The 25,929-nt window shown below is 43.5% G+C and overlaps 1 protein-coding gene across 1 annotated transcript in view; it reads right to left on the bottom strand.

The window, feature by feature from the left end:
- Positions 1-25,929, bottom strand: part of LOC139659922 (retinoic acid receptor beta-like) — an 81,166-nt gene that overhangs the window by 38,161 nt on the left and 17,076 nt on the right. The window contains 1 exon segment of the mRNA XM_071537981.1: positions 8,091-8,239. Coding sequence (XP_071394082.1) covers positions 8,091-8,239 — 149 coding nt within the window.

Raw genomic sequence — 25,929 nt, 5'->3', positions numbered from 1 at the left:
AGAGACGACGGAGGAGAGAATGAGGAGGTTTCGGATCACCCAGCCGTCCACAAACGCCCCACTGTGGCCCCTATTCTTCGGGGGGGTTTTTTTTTGCCGCTCGCCATTCAGCGCTCGTCTTTCGGCCCCCGGACCCGGCGGGGGGGGCCCCCGGGGCGATCGGCGGCCACCGTCGGCTCCCTCCCTGTCCGATAGAGAGTCTGCCGTTCCGCTCGCGCACACACACACACACATCAACACACACACACACACCACAGCCTCGGATCTGCTGCTGAGCGGCCCCAATCCCAAGTCTGACTGTGCAGAAGTGTGTTTACTTCTGAGCCGCAAATCTTTCTAGCGATGGCATTGGCTCGCTAGAATGTAAACAACAACTGACAGCGGTCAATGTCGTCCCTCGCCAATATGACGGAGGTGAGGACAGGATTTTACTCAACAGCTTCAGAGGTGTCAGTCTGTAAAAGTGTCAGGAGTGTCAGTCTGTAAAACCTGCAGTGAAACCTGCCTCACCCTGCCTTAAGAAACTGCTGACCTACCTAGAAGAATTGTATTAGTCTGGCTTTCAATTGGAGAGTTTTTGTGTCACATGATGGTCTAAATGCTGTTTCAGAGGCTTTTCCATCCTGACAAGAAATCAATTAGAGTATATTAGAGTTTCAAGACCATCAAATTGCAGTATAGCCTGTGCAGCAAATTCCAAGTGTTTTGTAGCCAAATGATTGCATTATGAGTCTTTATTTACCCCATTATCTCCTATTGTATATTTAGTTGACTGACACTTCCTTGTTAGTGAAAGCAGGGAAGGGTGGCGCCCCCCCCACAGTGCTCTGTCTGGAGGCTCTGCTGCCCCCAACACCATCTCCTCTGTCTGTCTGTCTCTCTCTCTCTGATATTATTATCAGTGTTAGATTCCTGTATCTCAATCTAACCCTCAAGACAACTCCCTTATCTGTTATGACCCTGAACACACGATCAGTGACTTCAGTGCAAGAGGCCAAACACACTCCTCTAGCTTCGCAGGCATGCTGGGTGTGTGTGTGTGTGTGTGTTTGTGTGCATGTGAGAGAGAGACAGAGAGAGAGATGAAGAGAGAGGATTGTATAGACATAGACCAGACTGGACAGAAAAGGACACAGGGCGAGAGAGTGTGTATCACATTATCTAAGTGTGTGCATTTAACGTGTCTGCAATTGTTTGCTTTACTATCATTACAACTCACACAACTGAATTAAACACAGCAGCAACAGAGTCTGCCTCCGATCCCCAATCCCTCTCATTCCTTCTCATGCACTGGGAGGAAAAAACACGGAGTGGACAGTGACATCAAGCTGGAAACCAGAGTTTGGGCAAGCTATGTAAATAGTATTGTTCAGACACTAAAATTGCCAAAAAAAAAAGTTATAAATAATCATAAATTGCTGCATATTCCATTGTGAACATGCAAAAAAATGTCCATTCCAAGTTTTATTGTTTTAAAAGAGGAGATTCTGTACTTCAGTTTGAAATCATATCCTCTTAAAGACCTGAATTAAAAAAAAGTCTCTTCACTGTGTCATAAATTAACACAATCATGCCAAGCTTACACAGAGCATGAATAATGTGTTTTATACAAATATTTGTTTCTTCCAGATTTATTCAATATTATTTGGATTTGGAATAGTATGCCTATAGTCATAGAGAAAACATATCCGACTGAAAAGAACTTTTTATTTGCCAAAAAAGGTTTTGACGGTCCCAAAATGCTAACTGGCTAACGAAGGCTAACGGTAATTTCTAGGCTGTTAGCATTTTGTGACCTTCGATTAAATCGCTTTTTTATAGCGGTGCAGTCGTCTGACAACAGAAACACAAAGATATGTCAAAGATAACACCTGTATTGTGTTAGACGCTATGCTGAAACACAAACTAAGAGATCACAGACAGAGTTAGAGGTGCCAGAAAGTCGTCTTTTTATTGATTTAAGATGGAGCTGTGGGGGATAGCTAACTAGTTAACCAACCAACTAGCTAACTCACTGTGGTTTTGGTCATCGTACAAACTGCAATGGAGTTTTGACTGACATGGGGGTGAGTAGATAATGTCAGGATTTTCATTTTGTTCCTTCAAGGGTAGATATGGAGTAGGATTTGGGTTTGGGGTTAAGGTTAGCATTAGCATTCAGATTAGTTCAAGGTAAGGGTTAAGGTTGTAAGGTATGTAGCAGTGAGCGTTAAAGTTAGGGTTAGGGAATGAATGCAGTCAATGAAGGTCCTCATACGTATAGTAGTAGTAGTAGCAGTAGTATGTGTGTGTGTGAGAGTGTGTGTGTGTGTGTAATGTCATCTTACTGACAGAAGGCGTCTGTTCTTCGTCCCCCTCGCTAACAACACTGCAGCAGTCAAAAACTCTCGTCTGACTGCATTCTTTTGGTGGGAACAAATACAGTGCAGGCATCTGATGACTTCTGTCATCACTCTGTTATGACAAATCTAAAGGAGGTCTACAAATGCAAAATCTGGTCTGGAAAAAAAGGTATACATGCATGTCTGAACTGTACCGTAAAGCACGTTTTGGATAATGTACGGTATTTTAAATCAGGGTTACGATAGATATTTTCACATTAAAGCTGCTGATAGCTGATATTTTGTGCATCTTAAAATAAGACAAATTGCAAAAAATCCCTATAATTACAACAATTCAGTGTTTCCCCCAGAACTGTATTCTTGTCAGGGTGGAAAAACCTCTCAAACAGCATTTAGACCATCATGGGACACTAAAACTCTCCACTGACATCTCCTTAAAGCAGGGTGAGGCAGGTTTCACCGCAGCTTTTACCGACTGACACCACTGAATATGTTTAGGTAAAACGAAGAACCTCCATCATATCTGAGGTGGACGACACCGGCGGGCCGATATACCCGCCCAACCCTATTTGAAGCCCCTCTTCGCGATCACAAACCCGCCCACTGTAAACCCAAGGGGGCCGCGATTACAGCTAGCACGCATGCTTCAGCAGATGAGTTCCAAACTCCCCTGATGGCAAACAGTAGAAAAGGATTCATCCGCCTCTCGCATCAAAAGCAAATCACTTCCCGCTGCAATATGTGAAAGGACACTTCACATCCTCGTTTCCTCACTTCAAACGTCCTGAACAACCTTAGCTGTGTCCAAACATAGACACACTCCCGGAAATAGACACCCCCCCCCCACCACCACCACCACCACACACACACACACATAGACTGAATCAACAGTTTTTCGACTGGCCCGTCAATGATCAGTGAAAAAGACATTAAACGGCGTCACCGGTTGATTCCACCAAAGGGAAGAGGGAAGAGGAGACGGATGCGGCGGCGTAACAATCGTATCCATTTCCCGTCACACCTCTGCGCGCGGCGAGCGGCGCTGACCCCTCTCCATTTGATTCCTCTCTCTCTATTAGCGCGCGGGCTTCTTTCATGTCGTACAAACGTTGACAAATCGCATTATGGACCGCGCGCTCGCACCGGGGGTGGGGGTGGGGGGTGGGTGGGAGCCGTATAGATCGCTGTGACAGGCAGAACAGAGGCAAAGAAAAAGGCCCCGGCAGATCCGTGTGCGCGCGCTCTCTCGCTCTCTTCTCTTCTCTCGCTATCTTCAGCAGTAAACTGTCACAACTGAGCCGGCCTCTTCATCATCGCCCCTACATTACCGCCGGACAGCGGGGAGTAAATAAAGCTATTAAAGCCACATGGGGGTGGGGGGGGGAACTTATGTGATCTGAGGCTGGGGGAATGGGACGCCGCTGGGCCAAGCAGGTGACCGGGGGAACTCAGATCTTTGTTCATGTGCATGTAGTGGTGAATAAAAAGTTGGTGATCATCCTAAGGCAAGCAACCACCTCAGGAAACACCAATCAATTACATTTTCAGAAAATATTCGTCTTTCCTGGGACTAAGCAAGTGATGTGTTTTTCCCGTTTGTCTGGAATGAATAGAAGGACAACTGGGTAGTTCATCAACAGAAAATCTGGACACACTGTTTGATTGACAGGTGATCTCTGGGAAGTGCAGTGCAGAAACACCACAGCAATGAGCGCTTAGTACTAAAGATGGAGGCAAGATTCTACAAAAAACACCCTATCCTCATGTAACTTACATCCATTTGATACCACTAAGTATAATGTATACTGTGATTTTTTTGTCATAAAGATTAATGTCAGCCTAAAAAGGTAGATAAAGTCCATTCTGTAAATTTAAAAGGTGGGCAAGCTGAAGTTTAGATGCATGTAGGTATGTGATAGACAGAGAGAGTAAAGGCAGGTGTGGGGGGGTGTTCAAAAAGGGGAGTGGCTTTTCCACAGGCCGCAAACACAATGCGAGCGTTTTGAATTGCGTTTTATTCAAAGAGGTTGCGGTCTCCCGCTTGTCAAACCAGTTCTATCAAACTAATCCCACTGTGTCAGCGCCTCAGGACCGAACAAGTAAAAAGGAGGGGGAGGAGGAGGAGGAGGAGGAGGAGGAGGGGGGAGGAGGAGGGTTTTGTCTTCGTGCCACAAGCCTGTCAGCGGTGACGACATGCTTATGGATTCAGTCTTTCTTTCCGGACAATGTAGTGGCATTTAGGGCTTATGCAAAAGAGCGCGAAGAGATCATTTTCCAAAACATATATCCAAAAAGACATTCAACATTTTTAAAATATAGAGCAGTGGTTCTCAATATGGGGTCCGGGGACCACCAGCAAATTGATCAATTGTTTAACTTCACTATTATGAATGTAGAATAATGACTATTTTGATCATAGCTTCACTGTTATCTCTCTACCTACAATACAGATACAGTCATGGAATTCTGGACAAAATCATATCTGACAATAAAAGTATTCTCAGATTTGGGTCCGAGAGTCAAAATCTAATCAAATGGGGGTCCGTGGCTCTAATGTGGACTAAATTAGGGGTCCTTGATATGAAAAAGGTTGACAATCACTAATATAGAGGATGAAGTCTTATCAGTGTTATTTTGTCAAGCAAGGAATTCAGCTACCTTCTATCCTGTTAAAAATACCAAATGTCATTTTCAACCCTAACCCTTACTCATTTTTGTCAATTTTTCAAATTTTCGTTTTGTAAAGGAACCCTCCTGAAAATCTAAAAAATACATTGTTTAACATCGACTGGGCCCGACTGACCCGCTGCAGCCGAGTGCCTCTTCTCTTCTAAAATGCCCTTCCAGGATCAATCGGGATCATTTTCGCTTTATCAGACGAGAACTAAAGCGGAACATCACAGTTCTGCTTCTCCTTCATAACAAGCCTCTCAGCCCGGTGCTGCTGATGAGCGTTTTGATCAGTGTCATCATAAAAAAAACGGGTTTCAAAAGAATGTAAGAGCTCTTTACAAGCGTCAGAGGCGGTAATAAATATAATAAATTTGTCCTTGCGCGTTTGTACAAGAAAACATCTTTGAAAGGATCCCGCCGCACCGGAGACGTTGTGTGAAGTCTTCATCGGTCTTTGAGGAAGGAAGGACGCTGTAAAAGACGTCGAATGAACGGGAGACACTGGGCCGCCTTGACTTTGGAGGATTTCTTGACTTTGGTTCAACACAGATGAAACTGTCATCCGTTGCATATGCATGTGCTTATGGACGGCCATATGTCATATTGTCATATTACCAATTCAAATCAGTTCTGTCCACGTATCAAATCCGCTCCGACTGGGTAACAGAAACGACCAGGAGTTCCGCTAAGAATCAAACACTGCTAAAAGCGCACCCGTCGCCTTTCAAAGCTTTTTGATCTGTTGCTTTTTCGTGCTTTGTATCCGCGCAAAGACGCCACTCCATAATATAACAGAAAAAAATATTGTCTACTGCCTGTATGCAAATGACTCTACCACAGGGAAGTGACTTTCCAAGGAATTGGGAGTGTGTTTGCATTGGATACATCTTGACTACTTTGATTTATATGTGATAAATGTAGTGAAAATGCTCATTAGAACAAGTAAGTAGTAGAACTCATAAAGTATTCATTGAATTAAAAGTTATAGATGAAACTGAAATAACCAGTGATTTGATTTATAATCTAATTACATTTGTTATTGCGTGCCTCAGTAAGGAAATGTAAAAATAGCTGCACACACATTAATAAAATGACATGTTGTATGTTTTCATTAATTACTGATATTGTCTGATAGCTGTACTTGTCATGTTAACCTGGTACACTAATTAACTTGTTTTCAGAGGAACTCTAATTTTGTTGATTTTCATATTTTAGCTTCAATTGAAGGATCACACCATTCCTCTGTGGGTTGAGAACATTTCTATAAATCTTCAAATTGTCAACCAACAGCGATGATAATATTCTATAGTATTAAAAAACATGAACTCTCTCTGAGCAACCAGATCTGGGACTGGGCATCTGTGCAATGTGATTTTATGGATTTGCTTGTGTGTGAGCGTGCACGTGCACATCTATGCGAACGTGCATGTGCGAGTGTTTACGTTTTCGAATGAGCGCTTAACACAGCCGTCCACACACCCTTCAAAAATAACACACACACACGCGCTCTCTCTCTCTTTGAGTCTATTTGTGGGTGTAATTGGCACATTCACTGGGCAGTAAAAGGCTCTTCTTGCTGGCTAAAAGCCTACAGCTGTAGAGCATGCTTGGTTGCATCTATACAATAGAAGGGGCTTGCCCCTCACACCGTAGACAACAATGCCTTCGCCATGGAGACAGAAATACAACACAGGAAAAAACTATAATCCGCCGCTTAATCCTCCTGAGTCAGGATGTCAGAAAAATCAAGGCTATTCTACCATGAATTGAACTATTTTTACATCAGCACTCTGCGGACTGAGAGGATATATGGAATTAAATTGTGCCATGTTGCCCATGTTCTCCGAATCACTCAGATAGTGATTTAATTTCGTTCGTCCCCCGCATCTGTCATTAAGGCAGCACAATCTGCACTCATGATGTTTAGTCCCATAGCCATGTAATAAAACGATGTGATGATGATTCTTCACTTCTCTCTCAGTGTGTGTATGTGTGTGTGTGAGTGTGTGTGGAGCTGCCATGTGTACATACAACGCAATTTTGATATGTTGTCTGAATTTCTGAACGTACTATTTTCCGTACATTATATGTAAAGTCCGTCTATGTATTTAAAGTGCGACTCCTTTAAAACCGAGGCCACAGTAGGGAGGTCAGAGGTCACGACAGGCCTTTAAAATGAGGCTTATATTGGCGCATAGCGAGCCTGGGAGTCCGTGGAGAACTTAGTTTGACCCAAACCCCAGTGAGTGAGCTGATCACCACCTCCCTCTGGGCCAAAAAAAAACTCCAAAGGATTCCTGGCATACCATCGCTTCAATTACAGAGCCGGGGAGTAGCGAGGATCGCCGATCAGCTCAAACCCGCAGACCGGAGTCTAGCTGTGAGAAAACTCGGGAGGGAATTATACGTCTGGGGGATGTAGAATTCCCGGGAAACAAAAGGTGGTTAATAGTCACAAAATCCGGGGAGGATGTGCTTCGGAGAAGAGGGTGGATTTCAAAAGGCCGCGAGGAAGGGAGATTTTGTCTTTTGAACGCAACAATCTGGTTCTTTCAGGATGGTACAATGTGTGACGTGTGGTTGAATTAGGCCGTCTTCAAAACTCTAGTCTGTTTGCTTTGGTCTGAATCGGGGGGAAGAGTTGTTGCTTTGTGGCATTTTTACACAATGGTTCAATTGCATTTCACATGGCAAAGATTTCAAGAAAACCACAATTTATCAACAAAAGACACGTAGGAGCAGGCATTTCCTTCACTTCCAGGGTAAAACCTTAACCCCACAATTCGCGGCGTGTTGAATCCTTAACATGCAGATCACAGTCTTAGTCCGGACGAAGCTCCGGGGCTGGTTTGGAAACGCACCGAGACACATTCCTCTCGACAAGGCCTCGGTCCCCTCGGTTTGGACTGCTGTGTTCTCGTACGGCCAAATGAACCCGACTAAGGGGGGAAAAACCGCTCCGGGGTTCAATAATAACCGCTCTAAACGATCTAAGGAGTGAAAACAGCCTTTGTCTCGGTGTCAGAGAGGAAACGCTGCGGTGTCACTTTGTCCGGCTAGGTACAAGAGGCTTACCTTGCAGCCCTCGCAGGCACTGACACCATAGTGGTATCCGGAGGACTTGTCCTGGCAGACGAAGCAGGGCTTGTAGACTCTGGGAGGGGGCAGCGGGGACGGCGGGCTGGGGACGAGCTCCTCAGAACTGGTGCTCTGCGTTTCAATGGCTGCAGGGAATGCAGACGAGAATCAGAAGATGAGGAGGCAACTGATGCATTTCTGAAAATCCACCTAGGATTTTACCATTAAATCATTACCATATTCATTTTGAGAGATTAGTATCATTACTGTAAACAAACGGAACCATCACCTAGAAGATTGTCAGTTTCTACCTGCCTCTATAATGCATTTTACATTGTTTCTCCACCGGGGTCGGATTTGGCGGGAAATCTGATGGATTGGTTTACGGCACAAAACAGGAAGAGGTTCTGTTCTTCCAGAGCAAACAGAGCTAAAAGCTTTCAAAGTTTCAAAGGCAGATGGTGGAAGGAGTGAAAGGCCGATGGAAAAATCTCTTCGGGGAGGGGGAGGGGGGACAGGAAGCAACGGGGCTTATGGGAAATGTAGTCTTTGGAGAAACACTAGCACTTACAACACCACTGGTGTGAGATAGAGGCTACCAATTGTCTCAACCACGGTCTCATTTGTTTACAGTAATTACACCAAGGTATAACAATTAATTTGACAATGATATACGAGGTTTAAAAATGCTACACATAACACCTTTACGTGAAAATGCACTCAACTTTCAATATACCCACAGGCCCGACCATTACCCGCATGCACACAACCCATCTGCATAGAAAATGGCGAGCAGCCTTTCCAGCATCTCCTGTGATTAGATTACATTCTTCCGTACTTCATCAGAGTAAACTCAATTACTGATGGTAAGGGACAAGCTCTTATAATCACTGGACCCTCGTCCTCGCACGGAATTCCCTGGCGGTTTAATCTAATCTTCCGGGTTAGATTCACCCTGTATGACATTTTGCGCGTGCAGAATTTGCCGTACTGCATTCGGCAAATTCAAGGGGAGGCTTAAGAAGTCCACAGCACACACGAGGATAAATGCTATCTCTCCGGAATGGGATGAGGAAGTAAGATGACCAGCAAGGTTAATTAGAATGCGATGATTTATGAGTCTATTCTGTGTCTGAATAGCATTTTCGGGCGGCAAGGAGAAATCTCTGTGACTGGTTACGCAACGATGACAGCATCGACTCGCTAAAACTTCTGCGTAATGTTTAAGTAGACATGGGGACATACACACAGAGCTGGCATGTCACTGGAGGACTCTATAAAGCTGACATAATGGTGCTGTATTAGGATTTAGAGAAAGTTCGCTGGTCTGAATATCAAGTGGTCTGCTCCCGGTCTCCGTTTCAGAGTAAACAAATTTAGGGAGGGGAATTCAGCCGTGTTCGTTTCTCCTTTCTCCAAGCTAACTATTTCCCGTCAGTGCAACCTGGTTTCATTGATGAGGACAGACAGCCATTTGTTTCCATTTAAGGCGGGTCAATCATCATCTCATTGCTCCAAATACGCAAAATGGTTTCCTTCTGTGCCGAGCAGTAAACAGGCAGAAGCAGCTTGCGCATAAAGCAGGTGTATGGCATGCCAACAGTGTGGCACGATCTTATAGGGGAGGATGGGGTCAAATGAGACACTTTTTAAATGTTTACTTACTTCAAACAATAATTGCTACGTATACTTCAGGTTGTTGGGCAGTCATGGACATTAGAATATATTCTGTAGCTAATAGAGTTTTAGAAGTATGAGACATTAAAAAAAGATGGTCTTTTGGTTCAACTTGCCCCAGGACTTGTAGCACATTTTACCCAATAACCATCATACTGACAGCTGCTTCACACAGCTAATGAGGCCCACATTTATGCTACGATCATGACTCACCTCAGCCTTAAAATAATATATAATAATAAAGCCTCAAACGTAACTACTGTACTTCCATTTCGATACAAGAAATCATATCTTCACCATGATTAAATCATCAAACGGCAAAAATCTATCTGTTCGACCTGGCTCTTCCCCCATGTGCTCTCCTCCATCGCAGATTCCGGGAAATAAATGATTCTTCCTAAATCTGCGATCACATGACCTCATTTTGTGAATCGTTGCCTAGATACCAAGGGGCTGGCTCATCTTACCCACGGGGCTCAACTTACCCCTGCCTCCCCTACCCATGCGAGCACGACGGGGAAACCGCGCAATAACATCATGGGGGGGGATTTCACGAGAGACAAGGTGTTTCACGCACCGCGACGATGAGGATGTACGACTAGTGGGCCGCAAAAAACAATGTATATTACCCTTCCCCAGGTGGCGCGGCACACTTTAATACACATCGAGAGAAAAAAATACTTTTTGCCGCCGATATGCCTTCGGAGCATTCGTGACGGCTGGATAGTCGCACATTGCGGAGAGGCAGCGCCAACATTTCGGCCCCGCTGCCTATTCGAAACTCATGGCTGCGTCCGGGAGGCAGCGTGACCACCTGCAGACAGATGGGACGCATAAACGTGGATGCATTACACTCCTTAGCGTGTTTGTGTGTGTGTGTGTGTGTGTGTGGGGGCGGGGGAGGGGGGGCTCGATGTGTACCTGCGTGCGGCGTATAGGCCCTATCAGGTGCGAGGGAGCCTTTTTCCCCATTTTCTGCGTGATTAAACCTTGAGTCGACGTTCCCCCCCCTTCATGTTAACATACACAGCGGCGGGCCGTTAAGAGGAATAAAGGCCAGTGACAGACAAGAGCGGCGGCGAGTCTCGCTTAAGAGCAGGCCGGGGGGGGGGGGGGGGGAAATGTCTGGTTCGCTCTGGCTGCTGAACCCGTAGCCTCTGGCTGAACCTGCTGGCGGGGTCACACAGGAAAGCACACACACACACACTCCCCGCTGGAGGCTGCAGTCTGAATGAGGGGAAAGACCAGAGAAAACAGGCCTCCTGATTGGCCCGGTCCGGCGGGACTGAGCTCGCTGACACCGGGGTGAGACCGATATAGAGGGCCGATACTGGACTTTTGTGAAAATCCTCCACCTCTGATATGAAGGATATGATGCAGTTTGATTGATTACATATTACATTTTTGTAGAACTGATAAATGCTACACTGGTTGTCAATGGGAAGCCCTAATTTTGATCTGATTCTACACATGAAAGTACGCTTGAAAATGTTTTTTGTTATTTCTGTTTCAGTGTTTTAAGTCAAAATGCTTTTTTCCGCCCGGAGAAGAATTAAATTCTGGGTGAAACACTGAATACTTGCAATTTTCTGGCTTGAAAATGGTCAAACTATATAACTATATATTATATAAAATGGTCAAACTACACAGGTGCTGTTTCAGGCAGGCAGGAGAGCTGCTGTATAATCTGTTGCCGATACAGAGCTACAGCACCAAATTATCCGTTCTCTGTGCGTCCTTATATCCAGTTACCCCAGTCTGAAAATCAGTGACATGTAAAACTCCTCTTCCTCTGCCCACATGGTCTGCAGGACACACAGATGGCAAAGGACCTGAAGCGAAATCTGTTTTGCTGCGCACAGGCAATTTAACACAATGATATCACAACGGCGTCAGAAATTAGGACAAAGCTGCTTCTTTTGCTTCGAATCTTTCGAAGGACAGGTGAATTCAAAGGCGGACTGAATTCCACTCATTCCAATTTAAATGAGAATTAATTGAATTTCAATCGATTGAATCCATGAATGATAAATTAAATTGACTGAATTAGATTCGCTCCGCAATTTATCCAATCAACAAATTAAATCAATCAGCCAATTCAACTAAATCTAACAATCAAGTTAAGCCAGTCACATAAATCAATTGAAATCAAACCTGACGAGTTATTACAGCTGAACAGAAAAAAGGAGCAATGAGAGAAAAGATAAAGAAAGACAAAAACAGAGTAAGAGGGGAAAAAGAGAGAGAGAGGGAGAGAGAGAGAGAGAGGCATTTCCTGAAGACCCTCGGGGTATTTATGTATTTGGTTTGCGTTACGAAAAAAACAAAAAGCTCTGGCGGTTTGGGTGTGGAGCGGCGGGGCATAGCATGGGAGGATTATGGGAGAATATTACTCCCAGTCGGTGCGTCCAGTCCCCTCCTCCCCCTCCTCCTCCTCCCCCTCCTCCTCCTCCTCCTCCTCCCGCACTCAGCTGACGCTCCATCCAGTCTGGAAGTGTTTTTCCTCCAGGTTCTCTGCAGGAGCGTGGAGCGGCATAGCTCGCATGCGCCCGGGGCCCCGAGTCAAAGGAAACGGTCAAGGTTCACCCAAAGTGCACCAAATTAGAACCAGCTTCGCGGGCCGCTCTCTCGCGCACACGTTTTATTGAGGAGGATATTTATAAGCTCTTTAAACACTCCAAAGGGAAGGAATAACAACGAGGTACAGTCGTTTGACTCGATGTCTGGCGTAGGAGCGGGAGAAAGAGACGGGTGGGAAGGGCCCGGCGGTCTGTTTCTCATCAGAAGTCTTTCACCGAATATCATTTGCTACTAAAACTTCCAAAACCCGCTGATTTATCAATTCAATATCTGGTGACAAGGTGGAGGGACGAGTGATGAAACAAAATTTGGGCTCGGCCTGTCATGTCGTCGACCTCTGATATGACGGAGGTTCCTCCCTGACCAGATACAGAAAAACAAAAACCTGAAAAAAAAAAAAAAAAAAAGTCTGAAAAACCAGACATGACATTTGATCTTCTTACTGTTAACCCTAAAAGAACTTCTTCAGTCCGGGTTTCAGTGGAGAGTTTTAGTGTTCCCATGATGGTCTAACTGCCGTTTCAGAGGCTTTTTCCACCCTGACAAGAATACAATTCTGGGGGAAACGGTGAATATTGAATTATTGGCATAAAATAATAGAAAATATTGGTGTTGGTATCGGCCTGCCAGAAACCCCTCTCAGTCGAATTTCAGGAGAATTTCACAGGGAAAAATTTCATGTCAACAACTGGCCCGCTACAGACAAATCAGGGGAATTCAAAGCGATGGTTTGCGTGCTACAGTGGAGGAAGGCTGTTTGGGTTTGGTTTAGAGGTTCCCGAGCGGCCATGTGACTGTGACCGACGCCCACCCCCGTCCCCTCGACCGCCCCCCTCCCCCCCCACCCTCGGCGACCCCGGGTGACGAGGTCAAACGGGGGAGACGGTGACGCGGCGTAGGAACAGGTGCGAGCCGCTTCAAAGCCTCCATAAAAACCCCGACCGGGAAACTAAGACGGCCGTAAAAAGCGGAGAGAGAGACGAGGAAGGAGGGAAGCGAGAGTGTGGGGGGGGGGGGGGGAAGGGAAGGAAAAGTGGGAAAGGATGGGGATGGGGATGGGGATGGGGATGGGGATGGGGATGGGGGGGGTTCTTCTTGCAGCAGGGGGGAGAGAGAAACGCGATAGGTTTTCTTTTTAATCCGTAGGAATTCGCGAACCTTAGAAGCGCAGAGCAGGGTATGATTTTATTCTCCCCTGCCAGCACTTTCAGATGTAATTCGATTCCGATGTCGAGTCCGTTAGGAAACCGTCAGGACTACAAAGTACCGAGAGTCTGGGAGCCGTGGGACGGGCGCGCCGTCAACACGAGCCGGGGAGGGAAAAAAAATCCAACGCCGAAGATGAGAATGCTTCAGCTGAGGGACGCAGAACTGTATCTCAATAGTCATGAGTCATTTTTCAGGGACGGAACCATTGGAGAATCATATTAAATAGTCTGCTAATACGCTGTACAAACTCATTTCAAATAGCAGGACGGACATAATGACACTTACCTAACCCGATACGTTATGACTGTTGACTATGATTATGGCTGACCTGTTTCCTGTGACCCGTACTATTCATACCACACCATGCACTCCACAGATCAGAGAGACCTGATGAAGGCTGTTACCGGTTAAAATGTTGTCTTTTAATGAATAAATGGGATTTTGGAGCATAGTGTGCAGGTCCTATGCTTCATTTTTGCACTTAAAACGATGCACCTGAGTTCTACAATTTCTCTTACTGCAATATAAATGCACAGAAGGGTTTGTGTGATATGGGTTGATAAAGGCCGATAGTGGATTTTCCCGCCAATGTGTCAGTATCTATAAATTTGACCTATTTCATGCTGTGGAAAAGCCTCTGCAACAGCATTTAGACCATCATGGGACACTAAAACTCTCCACTGAAACCCAGACTAATGAAATTCTTTTTGGGTTAATAGGTGACCCACCTCACCGATTCAACAGAGGGGAAACTCTGGGATACATTACCTCTGAATGACGAATTAATTCACAAAACAGCATTAGTCAACAATTAAATGAATGAGTCAAATCAGGTCACATCAGGTTTCCCAGACTGTTCCCCCATCAGATCAGAGACGGACGAGACGCTGACCGTCTCCCCCCCGCCGCCCCCCCCCGCTAGCTCAAAGCCGGAACCCCTAAGACTCCCCTAATCATCTCCATTAAGCGCGGGCCCGGCATCACACGGCTCCCCTTTCATTTCCAGTGTTGTACATCGCTTTTATTTCCCCCCGTCCTGCTTTCATTTCAAAATTAGCTGGGTGTGCAAGCTGTGCTAATGGCCTTTCATGTCCATATCAGAGGCGCTTAAGCCTTGAAGACAAAAAAAAGGCCCCAATTATCCCATAACAGACACCGCCTGCACATATCACGCCGCAGAATCAAGCGCTATCTTTTTTTTTAAGTCACAACACAATCACCTTTCCGCTTATTTGTTTCACAGTTTTTAGATGTTTCTGGAGAGAGAAACTGAAGGCACTTGCTGTACGTCGCTTTTAATATTGTATCAATTTGTCTCCTCAGATGGCATAATCACATGGTGTGGGCGGCATGGACAGCAATTCCTCAGCTGCAAAGCCCATTTTATCTCTACAAAAGGAGGTCCTTGATCATTCTTAATTAACACCTAAACCAGAAGAGGAAGTGCGTTAACGGGCCGCTCATTGTCAATGCGGCTAATTAACACCCCGGAGACTTCCATTATCCTGAATAAATAAGTGAATAAACCAACATTTCTATGACCCTGGGAGAGGCTTTTCAAATCAAAGGCGAAGTTAAACAGTGCCTTATTCAAACAGGGAAAGGGCAGGGGAGTCTGGTGTGACAGCGCAAAAGGCCAACATGCAGCTTTATGGCTGCAGTATGAATAACTCGGAGTAAAATTAAAAAGGAAAATCAACAATATCTTATTCCGATCCATTGAGCGGCTGATGAATCCTGTCTTATAAGGCCAATTTGAGCATATGTGTTAAAGGGCACTGATTTCCTAATTGCACCGCAAATCAAAGGCACCTTGGTGTGCTAATTGTGTAATTTGACGGGTCGCTTCAATGCTGAAGATTACCGCATTACCTTTGGTTGGTTAACCAATGTACATGAAACACTTTGTTCAATGCCCTGAGAAGATGTGGGCTTTCTTCGCCAATGCACCGCGTGGCATTTTTAATTGAATCCTACAATAACTGGAATATGGTCATAATGGGGATTTGATCAAAGCGGCAGCGCAGTGTTCAGGATGTCAGGATCTGTATTTACAATGAGCGAGAGCGTCATAGTATTTGAAAAACTCCATCTAATTTCAGAATGAAATGGGTACGGACAAGGAATACAGTCAATAAAGAAATGGCATAAACACTTTTTCATAGAAATTTGAACTGTACTGAACTGTACTGAGTACTGACTGAGTGCTTTTTTTATAGTGAAAATATTAAATTTTTCAATAAAGTGCACTCCATCGGTACACCATGTAAATGAAAAACAAAAATGAGGTTGCAAAATGTAATCTTAATATAGCTTGGTACTAATAATAATCTACATACAGTATGTTTCGCCTGTAAGCGCCTGTCATAATAATTATAAGTTATAAATGATTGGTGTAGGATATATATTATAAGTTATATATGATATTATAAGTTAGAAATGGTTGCTACTGCAGGACTTTTTGTTGTTCTAATGTCTCTAAATATAAAAGCTGATCTGACAGGCTAATGACGGATGCTTCAGAAAGGTAAAAAGGTTCCAGGTGAACGGCAGCTACAGCTTTTCCACTCCCCCCCCCCCCCCTCCTCCGCTGATAAGAGCCACTTGACAGACAGAGTGCCCTTGAGCAAATACTTCCTGGGAAACGGGAGCCGGAGCCCGCTCATTATGGGATCAGAGTAAATCATGGAGCGGCGGGGGCCACATGGGGCAAAACAAACACTCCACCTCTGACACCGAGCCTGCCTCCACGCACAGGATCTGCATAAGCTCTTCACATTTACACCCATTTAGGTGACACTTGCCTCCAAGTGGTGCTCATAAGGCATCATAAGCACTTCATAAGCACAGTGTCAGTGCATGATGATTATTATGATCAGAGCATATACAGTAAATGTAGGGGGGTGAATACTTTATGGGGCAACTGTAGAGTTAATGGCATGATATTAAATTGAGGTATTGAAGTGTATTTTAAGGAATTACTATCAAATTATAATCCCATTATAAGCAGAGATACACTTTTCTTACAATATCATCATTAGACAAACATCAGAAAATTACATTCAATTTAATCATCATTAACCATACAGTTGCTTCATAAAGTAGCCTATTCAACTTTCTACTTTTTTTTCCTTCTTCTTTTTTTGGCACATTGTGAAAATTCTCTCTCATGAGCAGGACTTCAAGTGTAATTTTTGGATGTTTGTCTAAGATTAGATCATTTATCTCTGCTTCTAATGGAATTATAATCTGATGGTAATATAAATCACAATGCACTTGACGGATAAGTTATGGATGCAGTGCTTAAAATCCTTCAAAGAATGTAGTCAGTGGCCCTTTATGAAGCCAATTAGTCTTGCAGGGGGAAAAAAAAAAACACAACAGGAGAACTCGGAGCAGTCGATCTAATAGCCTTGGCGCTGGGCGATTCAAGACGCAGAGGGGTTTGACATGTTCCGACTGCAGCCCGCTAACCTTGTTGAAAAGTCCGCCGGTCATTTATCTAAATCAGTGTCAGAGCGCGCTGGCCGCGGCTCGTCAGGCCGCCCCTGCTGTCATGTGCGGCCGGGGAGGAGGTGTGCGAACGCCGCCCCGTGTTGTTTACCCTCCCGCATTCCTCCAGCCCTGCGGCCGGGGAAAGGGACCCAACAGGGCTCCGGACCGGGTCTCATCTGATCTCAAACTTGATCTGAGCCGCGACGAGCCCATATATCAGCGGGTCGGGGCTGTTTCCACATGCTGGAGATTTATGACCCCGCACAGTAGGAATGAAATATGACTTTTGGAGGAACATTTTTTTTTTTTTTTTTTTTGGGAAAAGTCAGGGAGAGTTTCACAAGGCTTTCATGCTGAGGCTGTAGTGGGAAGAGCAGGAGGTTTTGAACTTATAGCACTTTACCTGAAGTGCGTTGTGATGCGTTACCAGCAGATTACACCACTATTAGAGGCAGAGATACACTTTTCTTACAGTATACTCACCAGAAAATTACATTACATTTAATATCATGTCATTAACTATGCAGTTGCCCTATAAAGCATTCAACCCTCTGAACATTTTGCATATTGCTCTGATTATAATAATTACAATGCACTCACAATGTGCTTATAAAGCGCTTATGATGCCTTATGAGCACCATTACAAGTGTCTAACAGGCCAATTACCTGCCTTTACTCTGCTTATTACACATTATACTGATCCAATGAGCCAAAGCACAACTTGTCACTTTTCCTCAGTTTCACTTCTGAGCATGCAACACTATCACACACCCGGGGCCCCAATAGTGGAAACTTGTAGGTGGATGGAGACGCGGACACGGACCTGCGCTGGCCCGACCTGGAGGGTGTGGGGGGTGAGGGGTGGGGGCACTGAACTCATCATTCAGACACACACACACACACAGACACAGACACACACACGGGTTTTTTTTTTAAATGCAATGAGAAGCGGGGGACCTACAGTGTGCGCTCCGGCGGTGCTGCCAGTCCCTGTGCGCCAGTCCGCTGATGCAGGCTTTCAGCGCCTTCTCCTGCAGCATGCAGGAGGACGGGCTGGACGTGTAGAAATCCAGCATCTGTCCCGGACTCACGGCCAGCACGTCCATACAGTCAAACATTGTGTTGGTTGTTTTTTTTTTTATTCTCCCTCTCGCGACGCTTCAACTATAGACTCTGTCCTCTTGCGTTATGGATCAAAATCGCCGACATAAGCGCACACAACTCCATCAAACTCCGCTGCTTTCCCCCCCCCCTTCCCTCCTCCTCCTCCTCCTCCTTCTTCTCCTCCTCTTCTTCTTCTTCTTCTTCTTCTTCTCCTTCTTCTTGGCACGGCAGATCTCACTCTTCTGCTTCCCCTTCTTCTTCTTCTCCGTCCCGCACCGGAATCATGAATTATGTCGGGACAAAACTGCTCGCAGCTTCGTCTAAGCGGTCGCTTGCCATTTTTTCGCACCGTGTCCACTTAATGCGCTGGTATTTGTGCGCGAGCGGGATTCCTCCATAATATCCCCCGACGTGTTTTTTTTTTTTTTCCAAAGAAATCGTTTCGCCCCGTCCGGTTACCGACAGCAGAGAGAGCAGTCCTCGGGTAGTAGAGCCCGCCTGAATTGGAGTATCTTTCTTTCTAATATCTAAAAAAAAAAAAAATAACACGGACGGCGTTTAAAACCACATGTTCCCCTCCTCGATGACGAATGGGTTATCCTTCCTCCGCGCAGCTCATTTCCAACTAGTTTTGCCACAGAGAATGAAAGATTGAATTCCCTAATATATGCGAGTGAACTTTGTATGAACCCTTCCGAGGCTGCTGACCTTCAAATGACCCAGGCAGGCTGACATCACTGCAGCTCCGCAGCGCGGAACAAGGCGGAGGCAAGAAACGCAGGAGAGGAGGAGGAAAAAAAGAAAAGGAAAAAAAAAGAAAGAATAAAGATCAGTTTTAATTTTTTTTTCTTCTCCTCCCTGGAAAGAACATAATACACGACGGTTCGCCAAAATTTGAAGCATGTTTTTTTTTTTCTTCTGTGCTGTTCGTGTGGAGAAGTGTTACAGCTCCAACTGCCTGCTCTCTGCAGGGTGTTGCTTTTTACGCACGGTGAAATCCCAATGTAGGAGCATGTATCATACCTACAAAAATATAATATGGTCATATACAACACAGAGTCTGACATGCGTTTACAAATACCAGTTCATTTATTTTTTGTTATAATGGTAAGACTAAACCCTAATTAAACTATGGCAAAGTCCCCAAACTTGCAGGCAGGAACAGAATACATTTCTAGGGATAAAGTGGAACAATGACTGATAACTGACAGTATGTTATTGTTTGGTCAGTGTAATAAATTATTATACCAAACTGTCAGCTTAGAGGGAACATTAGTCCTGATGTCCCCCTGATGTGGAGTTTTTTAGATATGATTTCCAAATTTGTGCTTTATGTTTGCCTTCCATTATAATGACTAAAGCTACAAGATCACATTTGGACTCACTTCTGCTCAGACATGGAGAGTGCAGCACCATGCCATACCCAACTGACACTTGATGCACCTTTTTATTTGTGAAATAGGGTTTATGCACCTTTCAAGTTCATGCAAATCAAAACTTCTCTGAACATGTAACTATATATATATTTTTTTATTACAGTGATGGTAGTTCTCTTTTTGGTGATCACAGATGTTTAGGTTACCCACCTTTTTACATACCACTACATCATAACCACATTGTAATCATTATAATGATACTATAAACACAATGTGCAAAGAAATGTAGGGAGATTGAATACTTTATGAAGCAACTAATGACATTAAACCAAATGTAATCTTCTGATGTTTGTCTGATGATTATAAGAAAAGTTTATCTATGCTTCTAATGGGATTTGGGTTTGTAACGATTCCCAATGCATTTCAACTGAAATGTTTGTTTGCCTTATATGTAAATTAATAGCATATACAGTACTGTGCAAAAGTCTTAGGCACCCTAGATTTTTAGATGTTTGTTTTCTGCATTAGTGTGTCAGTAGACTGCTGTTTATTGTAAATTTCTGATATTCAGAAACTTTTCATTTCATTAGTTTTGAAAGCATCTTCGCTTTATGGATTTCTTTGACATATGCCTAAGACTTTTGATTGTTAAAATGTTTGTAAATATGGGATGAAACCTGAAAAAATGAATAAACGCGTGAGTTTTAATGCTGAAATGAGATCGTTTTACAAGGCATAATCCCAGTTGATAAATGGAACAACGCTCTACTGAGGTTTTAAATCCAGGAGCTGCAGTGCGTCTTGTGGATCAGACCACAGAGGAATCTAACGACAAATACAAGTTGAGTCAGTTGTACAACACTGCAGCTGATAAGGCAGCCAGCCTGTAACTTTGGCCTACATCTGACTATTGACTCCATAATGACAGTATGATGCAAACACGTGGCATGGGCTGCAGAAGACAAGAAACCTTCAATATTGTGAAACATTTTGTTTTTCTTTAAAAAAATAAATAAATAAATAAATAAAGCCAGTATTGCATGTCCCTTACAAAAAAAATCCCATGTGAAAAACCACGCGATTCCACTGCACATGTGCTTTTTGGACACATGTTGGTTTTCATATGTGAGCATGTGGAATTTTACCTGTGAATTGTCTCTTCGCATGTAAAATTCAGTTTTCAAATGTGAAATATTGTAATATGTAATGGCAGGTAAACATGTGAAAAAAATGTAAACATGTCAAAAAAAAAAAACTCTTAACCTACGAACTAAAATTTTCACATCTGAGTGCATGAGAAAAAACTGTTCACATGTGAAAACCTACTTCAAAAAGCACATGTGCTTTGATTTCACATGTGGGTTTTCATCTGTTTTTGTTTTTTTGTTTAGTTCTGGTACACACCAACGGAAAGAACAAAGTATAATTTCCTAGCTCCTTTCACTGACCTCTACTTCCATCTGTTACTTAGTATTCACTTCAACTTTTCATGTATCTCTAACCTTGCCAACACTGGGACTCCATCCCAAACTCCTCATAGTTGAAGCCCACATGGTAACTGCTGTGAACTGCTGCTGAAGCTGCATTCTCAAGCATGCTGCCTCAGTGTTCATGTCTCTTAAAAACAAACTGTGGTCACTCCTACATTTTTATTCAAGATATCTTTATATGGAGGCAACTGAAAAATGAATTCTTAGCAGCTTCAGTTGCGGATGCTGCAGAAAAAAATGGTAATGTGTGAGGAACCTTCATATTTGATGGTGTTGTTGACATTGCATGCCGATCTACAATGACATAAGCTGCTAATGACTTGTTATTTATAACTCCAAACTCAGTGAACTCGCCATTATAATCCACTACTTTAAGTAAAGTCAAGTTAAGGTTGTTTGGAGTTTATTTTGAGCTCTTAGAGACAAATCTTAATGCCTGTGACCAAATACTGTATATCAGCATTGTGTGTGCGTACAAAAAAAACACATTTTACTATGTTTAACTGAAGTTTTAAGGTCATAATAAATTGTATAATGTCAATATTACTATGCATGTTCCCATTTTTGTTCACACACGACTCCTTAAATGTAAATGTATGCAAAGTCAATTCCCGGAGTTTATACTGTAAACATGTTCCATGGATTTAAGTGCAAATTCAGTTCTAGAGAAAAGAAAAAAAAAACTGCTGTAAAGTCAGCGTTGTGAGTATGAAGAAAATCCAAAGTGACCTGCAGTTCATGCAACCCTCCTCCACCTTCTCTCACTCTCACTCTCTCTCTCTCTTACTTTCTCTACTTTCTTTTTTGTAAACACATTTTATTGTAAAAGATTACAAAATAGCCTTTCTCTACTTTCTTTCTCCTACTTCCACTCTAAACTGGAGCTTTATGAAGTTAAGCCATTATACTAACATTTCATTCAACTGTACCAATGGGGTTTCAATGGAGAGTTTTAGTGTGCCATGATGGTCTAAACACAGTTTCAGAGGCTTTTCCACCCTGACAATAAAATTATGGAGGAAAACACTGAATCCTTGACATTTAAAAAAAAACAACATTTTGGCATGAAAATGCTCAAATTGAAATATACAGAATTTTAACACAAAATAACAGCAGCTTCAATCCAAAAATATCGGTGTCGCCCTTCAAAAACCCAAACACATCGAACCACACCTTCCTTTGGATTTAGTAACACATCAGACAGTCAGAGCCAAACACCACGCTGCTTTTTGAGCTGATATGTTTTAAACAAGAAGGAAGGAAGAAGATAATTTCCTGGTTGGCAGAGTTGCTCGGGGAGCAATTTATCATGCTACTGCTGAGTTATATATTTCCATTAATGTTTGAGGGAGGAGGTGCATCTTGTTAGTGTACACCGACTATGTGATCACTAATAAATAGGACACGCTTTCCTATAATTGTAGAGATCCAGCGAAGGGTGCAGAGAACAACACTGTTTAATGCAATATGTATCCAAGCGCAGAAAAGGATTCCTTTATACAGCTTCTTCTCTTTTATGTGCGCACATGATACCCAGCAGGGACTTCGGCGCTGATTACATGTTGTTGCATGTTTGTCACTTAGATATGAGGACTCCAAGTGAACCGCGGAAAGGGGAAAGTGGGGGTGGGGGGCTTCCATGAAACAGATACAGAGTAGGGTCAGACTGATATATCCGGCTGATGTTGGCCTTTTATTAAAAATCTGATATTGGGCAGTTATGTCATCCACCTCTGATATGATAGAGGTTAAGTATTCTCACCCATCCAAAAAGAATTTCATCGGTCTGGGTTTCAATGGAGAGTTTTAGTGTCCCATGATGGTCTACATGCTGTTTCAGAGGCTTTTCCATCCTGACAACACTGGATACTCTTCATGTTTTTGGAATTTTTGGCATGAAAATGGCCAAATTTAAAAATGAATACCAGCACAAACTATGAGCTATTGACAGCTTCAGTGTAAAAATCTCAGTACCAGCTTTCAAAAACCCATATTGATCAAACCCTACTCTAAATTTACACTGCATTAAGAGAAGCTGTCCCTCTAATGTAAATAACAATAATGTAGTGGGCTAGGTAAGTCATTATTGGATGTTTTTTTTGCATGAAAATGGTCAAAGTTAAAGACAAATATCACCACAAAACATTGGGTATCAGCAGCTGCAACCCAAAAATATCAGTATCAGCCTTTAAAAACCCATTCTGGTCAAACCCTAACGCAGAAAATAGTAAACTAGAGGTAGAATTAGAGCTAACATTAGCCACACTTGTCGACGTCCCTGAAACCACACACACACACACACACACACACACACACACACACACACACACTTGTGTTGAGTGTGTTTGATGGAGTAAAGGAGGCGGTTTGAGAGGGCGAGCTGGCCTCGGCACTGGAGAGGAGACTGATCCCCATGGAGCTCATGAATATTGCAGGGAGCCTACAGCAGAGCTGAAAAAGGAACCCCTGGACCCCCCCCCGACACACACCACCTGACCCCCCGCAGTTCACCCGGTGTAACAGTAACCCCTCAAACACACACACACACACACACACAAACCAGCCGGCGCAGGTAATGAATACACCTGAAAATCCACCTGTAATTAGAAGGTGATAATGAACCCATCCATCAAGATAAGCCGCTTTTTGGCATCAGTGCTCCGCAGCCCGTGGCCCGCCGCTGCCAAAGCTCACCAGGCTGTGACAATACACAGTATAGCTGATCATTTAATAAGGCTGGATAAAGCTTGACAGGTTCTAGAACGACGCACATGCAGCGGCTGCTATGTTGTCCCCCCCCCCTCCCCCTGTATATTTTAGGGGCCGGGGGAAGCTTAAAAAAAACCGCTTCGACGCGGCAGATAACTGCACAATCTGCGGCTTCAGGTGCCCCTTTTATTCCCCATCTCTTTTTCATGAGCAAACTTTTCATGGCATATTTATGAGGTGGGGGGGGGGGGGGGGTGGGCGCTGAATTTGGTGCCCGCCCGCTCGTCTGCGGGTCAAACCGCGTTCACGCCGCTATATTTAGTTACACTTGCACTTAGCCTATTGGTAATTTAATTGAAGCCGCGTGGCAAAAGCAGATATATTTTCCACCGGGGGGTTTTTGCGTATCGTGCCAAAAAAAAAAAAAAGCGCGCGTCGGAATTATGGCTTTGTGTAGCAACGCGATACGCCGAGCGAAACTGAAGATTAGGATTAATTTCTGTACTCGTCATTAGCATAAATTCTTCACATTTAAAACTGTTTGAGAGATTTTATGGATTTAAATACCTTCCCATTTCAGTCTTTTTTTTAATCTTAGTAAACAAAATGAAATGTACAGATATAAATTATATAAGCTTCTACACAGCAGCGTATGGAATTTACACTTAATGGAGAGGTGTGAGCAGGCGGAGGATCATCTGCTTGTTGCTTCCACTTTGTATCTAACAGTATTTAAGTGTTTTTGCATCTTTCCCAGTATGAAAGCGGAACCAGCGCTCATCACTGGATCATATGAATCCGCCAACAAAAAGTCACCCTGTCATAGTCAAATGAACATTCCCTCACAATGGATGAAGCGCTTTGCTTTGAGAGTGCAAACGCGATATTAACCTCCAATACTGTAGAGGAAAATATACAAGAAAGAGAGGGCTTTTCATAAAGTATTATGCATTATTCTCGGCTCGCTGCCTCATTCAAAAGAGGCCCTTCTTCCTCAGACTTGAAGAAGGTGCGAAAAAAAAAAAACTGTGAGGTAGAATAAGGGAGAGCGTCTGGGGTTGAAGAGGCACACAAACACGACGCTTTATTCTGGAAATCACAAACCAAACAAACCCAAAAGGCTGAAAGAAAAAAAACAATTTATCATCCCTTCAGTACATTTCTTTTCTCCACACAATATACTGTATAGCTTTTACAATAGGAGTACACATCCCACAGACTCCAGCCTGCTCTAAAGACACTTTGTGAGATGAGCATGATGTCAATGTAAATAAAGTGAGAGACCTGCGTTTTCCCACCAGGAACGGAATACATGAAGGAGACACGACTGGAAACAGGCAGTAGGGAACAGCCAGATACATTTACCTTCAACTGCAACGACCCGGGTTCAATTCCCAACTGTTTTTATTTATTAAAGTTTTATTAAAGTTTTTCTTATTTAACCAAGACCAAAACCTTAACTTAACCTTAACCAAACTGTTTTAGTTGCCTTACCTTAAAACCCCTATATGTTGTTTATTTACCTCAATATATCATTTTTCAAATGAATTTTGATAGCATAGTAGAAAAATTAGACCATCACCTGAAAATTGGCTAATTCTTTGTGTTGCTTTCTATGTGTTTTTACTCTGTGTTCCCAGGTATGATTTCCCGCAAACTGTGCAGGATTGATTTACGGCACAAAGGAGGAACCTCAACCAAAACTAATATAAACAAACACAAAACAAACAAATACAGAAGAACAGATGCTGTTAAGTTCCACATCACCCAGCTAGCAGTGCAGCATTAACTGTTGCTGTAGCTGAAGTGACTGCAGTCCTGGAATAACCAGGATAACCACATCATTAACCCAATGTATTGTCAAGAAGAAGAGATCCACATCCACTTGCTCTCTCTCTCTCACACACACACACATACACTGACACACACACATACACAGAGGTGAAACTGCGACCAGCATCATCACACAACTGTAAGTTGATAGAAGATGGTGCCAAAAGGTCAGTGTGTTCCTTTATTTGTTCACCATGAATAAACAAAGAATTTTAGTTAGAATGGCGTGGTTTGGATCCAGTTTATGATTTTACTATAGGTGTTACTTTTTACCCCAAGTGTTGTTACAACTAAGCCAGGATGTGGGGTGGAATGTAACATCTCTCTCCCTGTCTTTGAGACAGAATAACTTTTTAATAATAA

Source organism: Centroberyx affinis, unplaced genomic scaffold, assembly GCF_046629955.1.
Source record: "Centroberyx affinis isolate AG114_WGS23_722 - 3 ecotype Tasmania unplaced genomic scaffold, CSIRO-AGI_Caff_v1 ptg000018l_1, whole genome shotgun sequence".
Taxonomy (NCBI): domain Eukaryota; kingdom Metazoa; phylum Chordata; class Actinopteri; order Beryciformes; family Berycidae; genus Centroberyx; species Centroberyx affinis.
The sequence above is the reverse complement of the archived record's forward strand: the minus strand, read 5'-3'. Positions and strand labels throughout refer to the sequence as shown.